Here is a 10,375-nt window from a genome sequence, read left to right on the forward strand (position 1 = left end):
ATTTTAAAAGAGGTAAGCTATCTAGGAAACCAAAAACCAAAAATCACAAATAAGAAACCCTGCAGTAAGTCTTTGGAAGAAAATGTCTTGTAATGTATGTAAAAGCTTGAATATTTATATCTTACCTCCTTAAACCGCTCAAAGTCAACAAATATTTCTTAAGAAATGGCACTCAGACTTTTATTCTTATTGAGGTTTATCCTGACTGGAATGGTATTTAGCTGCAGTCCAACAAGTAAAATCACAGAATGGTTTGGGTTCAAAAGGACCTTAAAGATCATGTAGTTCCAAACCCCTGCCATGGGCAGGGACACCTTCCACTAGACCAGGTTGCTCAGAGCCCCATCCAACCTGCCTCTGAAGACTTCCAGGGATGGGACAGCCACAGCTTCTCTGGGCAACCTGGTCCAGTTTTGATACAACAAAAATACTCATATTGAAGAGATCATGTAATAACCTGGTATTTTTGGGTTCAAGTTACACCAAGCCTCATGGTAAAAAACCCCATCTTCATTCATATAATTGATTCAAATTTTATCCTGCTTGGAAAAAAAAATGTCTTTTTTTGGTTAACTATGTTAACCTAAAAAATCAACAGATAACATATTTTCCTAGTATTTTCTGGAATGCTCAAATTACAGAACTAACACAACTGTGTAAATAAATATAGCCATCTACTGAGCTGCAGCACAGAGTGAAATTTGGGCTATATATGTACACACACATATGGCATATTTATACTGACAGTGTGAACCCACAGATACGTTGTCTTAATTCAGTGACATCACATTTATATAAGGTACTTTGGATTACTCACATCGCCCACCCACAAGTCAGTGATATGGAAAAGCATACACACTGCTGAAAAATGCAACACTAAATCACTAATAGTGATTTACACACAATAATAAAAGAAAATTATTTAGTAAATATTTTAGCCTATCACATTACTTGTTTTGATTTTTTTGTTTTGTTTGTTTGTTTGTTTTTGTTTTGTTTTGTTTTGTTTTTTAATAAAATGCTGTAAAAAGACCAATTCTAAATATCCTCATTTTTAAGAAATGTATCAAGATTGTGTGGGAGGCAGTGTTGTTTTCTCTGCTGCAAACAGAGAGGATCTTCTCCACAAATGGCCCTATATGTGCAGGTGGTTCTTTGGCTGATGACCTGAAGCTATGACAAAGACAAATGCCTATTTTTGTATTCCATTATTTTCTTGTTCAGTGGTTTATTCACATCTCATATGACTGTGCAGGGAGAAGTCACAGTTCCTCCTTCTACTGCCTCTAAGAAGGAAATGCCATATGGATTTTTAACAACTTGTTTCTCTTACACAGCCTTTAAGCTTACAAACTTTGGAGGTATGCCAGACTACTTTGAGAATTTAAACTTGAGAAATAATAGTTGTTTTAAGGAATTTAAGCCAGGCACTATTATTAACATAAATCATAATTTTATTTTGATAATTATTACTAAGTTTCCTAAGAGGCACTTCTGTGGATAGAGCATTAAAAGATGCAAGGGTATCTTACATTTTTGATGGTTACTCCATCGTACTGTTATACTGGCAAAAGAGGTAAGATGAAATGAAAACTTCCAGTTAATTCAGGGTAGATTTCTGTATGGAACAGCTCCAATTGCACAAGCAATTAGGGGTTTAAAGCTCTATTACATGAGATACTATTGGCAACTGACATGTTTTTCTCCTATAAAACCATCTGCAGCTACATGTATCTAATATCTAAGTTTCTCAAGGCCTTTATGATTTTAACTTCACACATCTTTACAATAAATATTTTATTTCCAAACAGGTAAAGAGCTGTATGAACTGAATGACTGTCAGTGGCAAAACCACAGGTCCAAAATCCTACCCTCTCTTCTGCAACTATTTCAAGGATCACATCCCACGTGTCTGTGCCACATCCTGTAAACTTTCCAGAAGTAAATGTTGCAAAATGCTTATTTGTAAAGGCTGCTGTGTAGCAATAGGTGCATTGTCAGATGACACTACATGGCCCTGTGAGAATGTTCCAAAGGTTAAAAAAGCCTGCAGAGACCATTTTAAATTTGCAAATAACTTCACCACAGAAGTAGTGGGAAATATTTCAAATTCAATCACTGATCGGCTCCTTGATTTTTTTATTAATTTTCATACTTGTCAACAAATCTGTCTGAGGCTCTGGAACTTAATCCTATGCAGCTGAAGAGGGACATGCCACTTAAGGTCTCTTTGGGAGAGACAAATCCATACTAGCTCTCTCAGTGTCAAATTTTCACTCCATACAATGCAAAACAACAGGTAATGAAAAACAGATAAACCACCATTATTAATAGGTAGTTTAGATAATTGCATAGCAGATGTTGTACATATAGCAACTGAGATATGCTGAAACAATTAATGTCCTTAAACCCAGTTTGGACTTTTATAAGTCAGTATTATTTGAAAAATCCAAAGGTAAAAACCAACACCAACAGTATAACATAAATGTTAGTTTTTAAGTGATGCTGTCCAGTCTGTTTTCAATTCCTTATCCCTCTCTAAATTGTGGATTACAGTCACATTCATAACCATTTCCTGCCTGGCTTAAAGTGTAGCTTGGTGCAATTCACCATCTGTAGCTCGGCTGAGACTCATGAAATGTTTCATGGTTGTGCTTCCAGTACTTGTACCATTTTTGCATCCTGCCACCTATTCCTGCTCAAAGCACTTGCCTGTCAGGGTAATCAAGAGGTTTTCATGGAATCACTGGCATGTCATCTCTGCTAATGATTTACTGGCAATATCCTTCTTATTATTCACGTGGGAGATATCCTGGCTTTTATTCACCTAGAACAAAGCATTAAAGTGTTCCTTTCTCTCTTTTATCGTTTTTTCCCTCTTATTTTAATTCACAAATTAAAGCTCAGATGTTTGCTGCACTCCCTTCAAATGTAATAAAAAATGTCCCATCATCTAAAGCACATCAAAACCCTAAGCAATGTAGCTCCTAGAAACCAACAGATTTCAGGATGCATACCATTAGCAGTGTAGATAAATGGGCTGTATTTCTGAATCCTTCTGTTGTTTGAAATAAAGACATCCATCAAAATGTAAGCTAGAGGCAAACTGATGGAATAAAAAGTCCCTATGGCAGTTGGAAATCTTCAGGGATTAGATTTCTTAGCCTACTGAAACCCTTAGGACCAGCAGAAGGACCACAACTGGTACACTTGTTCGGTGAACAATTGCAAAGATTACTAAAAACTTGACAAGTGGAGTAAAGAAAAACAAAGCATCAATGAAGTCTAACCAAAGTATTTTTCTCAGTTAGCCCTTTATTAAAGAATCAAAACCCAAGTTAATTTTAAAAATGTAAAGAATTTAACCTACGTTAAAACTTGAAAAGAGAATAGTACTGCAAATATAGAAGGATAACCTTCCAAGACATAAGAAAGGACATGGGTTAAAAAAAAAATAAAATCCAGGAATTGATATCAGGTGAGTAAATAGCAAAGATACAGGTAAGAGTGGAAAGTAACTGAAAAGATTTGCATCTGTTTTCAACACTGTAGAAGAAACCTTTGGAGTTTGCACCCTTGTAGAACACGAAGTCTCAGAAATAAATCTAGGAGGCCTTTGACCAAACCCACTGTGAAATACATTCAAATTAAAAAAGTTAAAACGTACCCAAGTACTACTCATCGTATTAGGCAAACATCTAAAATGCAAAATTTGGCTCTGCAAGTCGGACAAGGCACTTGGCTCGACAGCCAGGTCTCTGGGTGCTGCTGATCCTGTCGGCTGGCAAACCACTTGCCCATGCAGGTGAGGCACCACATGGGGCGGCAGTAGCACTGCTGGCACTCCCCTTCGTTTGGCTCCTGGCAGTTCTTGATGAGCTTGATGTTAGCAATAGTCTGCATACACCCTATGCATGGCTCCAGCTCCTAAGGGAGAAAAATGCCCAGATTGTGAACTGCACAGAATGGTTTCTGTGATTGCTCTTCAAAGGCTTTTAGAAAATTATCTGTGGCAGAATAATCAAGGCAGAACTGCCCCACCAGAAGATGTCAAACAGTTTTATTACAACACTTTCTAATGAATGAGAGCAAAGTTTCTCTTTAAACAGAAAACCCAGAACTGCTGCCTGAGACCAGTGATTAAACAAAAACGACTGAAAATAAACATTCTTTCTGTCTCCAAAGAGCTCCACCTATTTCCAGAGCACAGTAGCCACAGCAAGGTAAGCACACAGCCAGCTTTATCATTCACACAAGATATTTTTCAAAAAACATACCAATATAAAGTAAGAAAAACAATAAAGCAAACAGTTCTTACCACTTGCTACAGCAAATGGCTGTTCTTATCTTCCATCTTTATAGGTAAGAGATATAAAAGGGGAAAACGGGGCTGTACTGAACACAAGGACACTCATCTTGAAGGACCAGAAACTTACTTAAATTTTCTTGGATAGTACTGTAATAATTAATATTTCCCCACAGTTAATTATGCCACATGAACGTGAGGTTGCATATAGGGACATCATCTTGCTGTGAAGTGTTTTACAATTAATAAACAATAATTAGCGTTTCCCCTGTGTCTTCCAGCTGTCCAAGAACTTGAAAAAGTTCAAATGACAGGCACAGAGACCTGAATCCTGTTCATACTGCTACTGGTGTAGCAAAAAGCAGCTCTGCTCTGTGGTCTCTAGTTCCCAACTCCAGTGTCTCTTCCCTGTCAGCTCAAGTGCCTGCTCAGCCACACTGGCAGCTTGGCTGTGGAGCAGATCCAGATGAACACAAACCAATTTGCTTTGCCTCTTTCCGCCCTGGCTTCACACAACCAGGTTCACCACAGACAAAGTCTTGTGTCAACATGGGGACCAGGAGTGTGCAGGAAATAAGACTGCTTCTTTCAGAAGCTGCATCAGCTTTAACTTGTGAAATTAAGGCTTATCTTAGTTTTTAGGTAGGAAGACTTCTAGCACAGAAAGATTAACTAACTTTTTCAACTTACTCATGGAGATTCAGAATAGGAAAAAATTCAGTGTTGTATTTTTTATGTCCTTATCATAATTTGTGATGACATTTATCACTCAATGTCAAACCAAAGACCAGTAGCTCAGCTGACACTTAAATGTGTCACAAATTAATTTATTTTAATTAAAATGAAAAATTATCAGGTTCTATCTTGTCTTTATTTTGAACATCTCATTTCACTATAAGCTGGCACTGCAACCAGAACATACAACATCATCATATGCAGGCAAATCTGATTCAGTTTTATTTTAGTTAGTTCAAGGAACCATAGAGTGAACACACCATGACACTACCACAGATACCAACTACTCCCTGCATTAGCTGAAACATCAGACACAGACTCCCTGCAGGGTCACCAGAACTGGTTTAATTAGTTTCCTCTGGTACATTGGACAGTGGTATAGTCACACTCCTGATTGCTGCACAAGTGTAATAATGACCAGGTCTCTATGAGTATAGCTGCAGGTAGGACTCTATGGTGTTATTTACAATCAAAGCAAGCCCAAATTAAGATTCATTACTTTATTTCAGCAGAAGATCCAGCAAAACCTGGCTGTCTAGAAAAGCAAGCTGTAATGGAGTAAACTGCCCAAAGAACACCAACAGCAGCTGTGACTCCCCATAAACTTTCTGGAAGCGCAACATCATAATTTCCAAATGTTTTCACGTTATATTTTTATGGGAATTATTACAGGGGACTTTATTTCACTGTGTTATTTCTCATGTCTCAAAACTGCTCACAATACAGTTCATCTCCTCATAGAAGGAATGGAAGCAGCAGCCTGAACTACATTTATGATGTGTTTACTGAGAGGGCAGGTGAGCCCTTGTGAGGGATGCACCCACCCCGACTGAGCAAACAGCACTTTGGCTCTGGCATCACCCACAAGGAGGCCTGACTGGAGTCAGTGTGCCTGTGCAGACTGGAAGGAACTGTGCTAGGCTGTATCTTCTCAGGAAGTTAAGGAATCTAGGCCATGTCTTATCAGGAGGTAACTAGATGACACTGTAAGTCCTACAGCTGCACACCCACACCAAGGGGCAGTTTGACCACCAGTAACTCAGTCTAAGCAAGTTACTGCAGCCCCCCAAGCCCACTGAACTCTCCTGTAGGGCACAGCAGGCTGTCTCAGGCAGGCAGGACATCTCTCAAGGTTACCTCTCAAGGCTGAGAAACCCCTTACCCTCTAACTATTATCCATAGCAAGGTAAGCGACTGTTTTTATTAGATCTAAAACATATTGTATACAATTATTAGAAGTAGCCAGTACCAGAGTGACTGCTGTTAAATACCATTTAATTACTGATTGATTACTGTTTAATTACCACGTGATTACTGCTTAATAACCCTCAATTAATAATTATAATTTAATCATCATTCAGAGTTTAATTCATATTTTTAATAAAACCATTTTGTTAACCTCACAACAATGAATTCTCTTAATAATTCACCTGAGACAGCCCTAAGCAAACATTTACCAATTACACAGTAATCACAGGCTCACATACATTGAAAGTAAAATTATTACAGTGTCACATGGATAGAAAGTCTCACCTGAGTGCTTGGAACGTGATATGGCTGGTTAATTTCCACCAGAGATGTAAAGGTTTCTAAAAATAAATCACTAAGGCTTTGATGGATCACAACATTAGCTGCATTGCTGATAGGAGCACGGAGCTTTTCTCGGAGCTCCCCATACTCTGTGGAGTTCAACCTGAAAAAGAAAAGATGGAACAAAACATTACCATGATTATCTGCTTCAATACCTCGACAGTACATTGCAGAGGTTGACATCAGAGAAGTGAATCCACAGAAAAGCTATTTAGGCTGGTTCATGAGTCAGAATAAATAAACAGTGAGCATTTTATTTTCTTTTGCTCTTTAATGATTGGTTTTGACACAACTTAGCCAACAGAACACACTGTCCTACTTCATAGGAGCGAGCAGGATATGCTGGAGATCAGCTAAAACAGCACACAAAATAAAGGAAGGTTTTTGAAGTGATCAGCATGAACAAAAGCAATACAGGTATGTAAATCATGCATTAACTGTAAAGTACTGCATACACAATTTTTGCCCATCTTTTTAATGCCTATTTACTTAGATCATATATAAATTCTTGTTCATAAATTCCTGAGGACAGAAATCAGTTATATCCTGTAGCACGTATCACAAGGTGATATAGTACACGTAAGTAGCAGAAAAATGTCAATTTATCAGGTTCTGTGATTTTATGATCCAATTTTAGACAAACCCAGAAATTTCACAGAGGTTACAAACCGCTGCTGATTTAAGGCCGTAACAAGATGCATTTCACACCAGCTGCTCCTGCTGAAGTAAATGTAAATGATGCCCACAGACCTCAAGTGGCACTTGAGGCCTCTCACAGATCCTGCAGTGACACATCCCTGTTGTTACCCCTTTTTACTGTAACAGTTCAGAACTGTAGCAGCAGAACTCCCCAGCTCAGTGCTTCCACTCATTAAACAGCTTTCATGGAGCAGTCCCTGGAACTGTTGCCCTCGTTCTTCCTACCACTGAATTCCCAGAGCACAGCACAATGCAATGCTGGCTCAGCTTTAGCTCCCAGTGGTCTCCATTGTTTTAACTACTAAAGGATATTTGACAGATTATTTATCTGTTTGTTAACAGACACTACCCATGCAAATAACAGAGACCTTTCTATCCAGAGGAAAAGTGGCCCACTTGCACAAAAACATTTTTCTTCCAGAAACATCACACTGTATCTGAATCTGGATATATACTATGATACTATATGATTTTGCTGCATTCTAGTGGGGATTTAGTATTTCTGACATCTTATTAGAGGAGCTTTTAAACACTGTTCTTGATGCTGTGCTGTTTAGCCACAAAATAAAGGGGGGGAGTTGGATTTTTTTTCCCCCTAAAAAGAATTCTCAAAGTCATGATTGCCCAGCTGGGGATGTAGTTTTATCACTCTGGCACTGACGCACTTACAGAAGAAAATCATTAATTGTTTAATACTCATTTGGTTACCACTCTCACAGGTCTACACAAGTCTCTTAGGACTGTCACTCTTACCTTAACTAATCTCTTGTTCTGAGCTCTGTTCACCTGGATCTCTAACACAATCACCTCTATGCCTTCCTCATGCTTGCTCTACAGCACACCTACAAGTCTGGTGATCTGTCTGCTTTTAATTACCTAGTAATTACCTAGTAAATAAATGCTGCTGACACGCACATTTACAGCAAAAAGTCACTCACATGCCTTTTCAAATATATAGTTTTAAGAGCCCTAACATGGCTTTCAGTACTCCTCTCAATAACACAACAAAACCAAAGACCTTGGTACCTTTCTACTCAGTGTTAGATGTTTCTGCAGAACTTGTCCTTTTGCCCAGCTACACGGACAGACTGCTGAAAACACCCAGCACGGGCCCTTGCAAAACAAGCCCTAACAGTTCATGTGTGCTAAGATTTACTGCTGTGAGAACACATAAATCAGAAACAGACCAAAACTACTTCCTTGCTTTACAGTAGCTCAGTGAGAACTCTTCTGAGCAGTGACAGAATTACGAGTCTTAAGCAGAAGGAAAAAAATGAAGTCATGGGTGAACAACAGCCAGTTTTGGAGAAATAACTATTTCTCATCACCCAAAATTTGGAAGACCAAAGATTGTCCTTTTCATTCCTGTTCTCCATCTTTGACCTAAATTTCTCCAGTTACTTCTCCAACAAAATCCTCTCCCTAAGAATGGATCAAACAGGACAGTCTCTCTGTTTAACCACTGTGCATTCAGCGCTGCAGGTGTGTGAATCTTTCTAAACAACCCTTCTTCATTTCACTGCAAGGCAGAACTGCACACACAGCATCTCTGAACACCAGGCAGGGAGCAGAAGGGAAGGGACAAGATCAGGGAGTCTTCAGACCGGACACAGAAGCACTCCCTCAGCACCATCAAACAGTATATATGTAACAAAACAGGGTTAATACAGTTGTTTTACCGGATATCAAACGCCTTCACGTAGGGATTGATACTGGAAACTCGGATGGTGAGGAACTGCACAGGCACATTTGAGTCTGGGGTAAGTTCATGCTGTCTGGAGTCTGTCACCGTCAAATGAATGTCCTGCTGCTGGGCAACGTGTAAACAGTAGGTGGTCACTTTAATCACCCATGTGTCTGTAACAATCACCCTTGCTCCTGGGGCTCCTGTGGCAAATTTGTCGATTCTCCTGAATTCTGTATTGATGGAGGAAGCTACTGCCCTCCAACCTGACTGTGGGAGAGCATGGACAGCAAGTGTTCGGGCTAAAGGGTGATTATTCCAACCTTTCCGTGACCAGTAATATGCCAGGGCACTGGTGACTGCTGGAAGGAGAACTGCGAAGAAGAGGAAAGTTTTCCATTCTTTTGAAGCCAGGTAGAAAAAGCAAAGGTGTTTTTCAGGTGCAGCAAAGCACATTCCAAGGTAATAACCTGCAAGGGAAAAAAAACCAAACAACTTGCTTTCAGAAACCAGTCAAGTACAGGCATAAACACACACCCCTAAATCATATGGTATCTAACCAGTGAGCTCACCTCCAGGAGAGCTACTGTACTTCTGGATGACTTCAAATTCAAGTCCCTTGTCTTAATCAATCTTAGGAAAATGCTTATGCATCCCTGATTTTTACCAGAATTGCATAGCTAAATGAAGCTGATTTGAATTTGCAGATTGAATAACTTGTAAGATGCCAATTTTACCAGAATTATATAGGTAAAGGAAGGTGACTTGAATTTGTTGAATAAAAGTACCTGCGAGATAATACTTTTACCAGAATTATATAGCTAAAGGAAGGTGATTTGAATTTGTTGGTTGAATGAAATTACCTGCAAGATACCACTTTTACTAGAATGATATACCTGAACGAAGGTGATCTGAATTTGCTGAATAAAATTACCTGTGAGGTGCCACTTTTGCCGGAATGATTTACCTGAAGGTGATCCGAATTTGTTCAGTAAAATTACCTGTGAGATGCCACTTTTGTCAGAATTATATACCCAAAGGAAGGCAATTTGAATTTGCTGGTTGAATAAAATTACCTACAAGATGCCACTTTTACCAGAATGATACAACTGATGGAAGGTGATCCGAAAGTGTTGAATAAAATTACCTGCGAGATAGTGCTTTTAACAGAATGATATATCTAAAGGAAGGTGATCTGAATTTGAATAAAATAACCTGCGAGACGCCACTTTTGCCTGAACCATATACCTAAAGGAAGATGACTTGCATCTGTTAGTTGAATAAAACTACCTGTGAGACGCCAGAATGATACACCTTAAAGAAGATGCTCTGAATTTGCTGAACAGCATTACCTGCAAGGC

The 10,375-nt window shown here is 39.0% G+C and overlaps 1 protein-coding gene across 1 annotated transcript; it reads right to left on the reverse strand.

Annotated features, from left to right (window-relative positions):
* Positions 1 to 3,303: 3,303 nt before the first annotated feature.
* On the reverse strand, positions 3,304 to 9,509 carry TMEM129 (transmembrane protein 129). The gene is made up of 3 exons (XM_029960944.1): positions 9,010 to 9,509; positions 6,575 to 6,734; positions 3,304 to 3,927 (listed from the first exon to the last, which is right to left on the reverse strand). The coding sequence occupies exons 1-3, from the start codon at positions 9,468 to 9,470 to the stop codon at positions 3,679 to 3,681; spliced, it is 870 nt and encodes a 289-aa protein (XP_029816804.1). The 5' UTR covers positions 9,471 to 9,509; the 3' UTR covers positions 3,304 to 3,678.
* Positions 9,510 to 10,375: the final 866 nt, after the last annotated feature.

Source organism: Manacus vitellinus, unplaced genomic scaffold (genome assembly GCF_001715985.3).
Source record: "Manacus vitellinus isolate BGI_N305 unplaced genomic scaffold, ASM171598v3 scaffold_0_pilon, whole genome shotgun sequence".
Lineage (NCBI taxonomy): Eukaryota > Metazoa > Chordata > Aves > Passeriformes > Pipridae > Manacus > Manacus vitellinus.

Coding starts and splice junctions, on each gene's coding strand:
- TMEM129 (XM_029960944.1), bottom strand. CDS start 9,470: ATGTGCTTTGCTGCACCTGAAAAACACCTTTGCTTTTTCTACCTGGCT. Junction 6,735..9,009: donor GTGAAGGCGTTTGATATCCG/GTAAAACAACTG, acceptor TTTCTTTTTCAG/GTTGAACTCCACAGAGTATG. Junction 3,928..6,574: donor ATCACGTTCCAAGCACTCAG/GTGAGACTTTCT, acceptor TTTCTCCCTTAG/GAGCTGGAGCCATGCATAGG.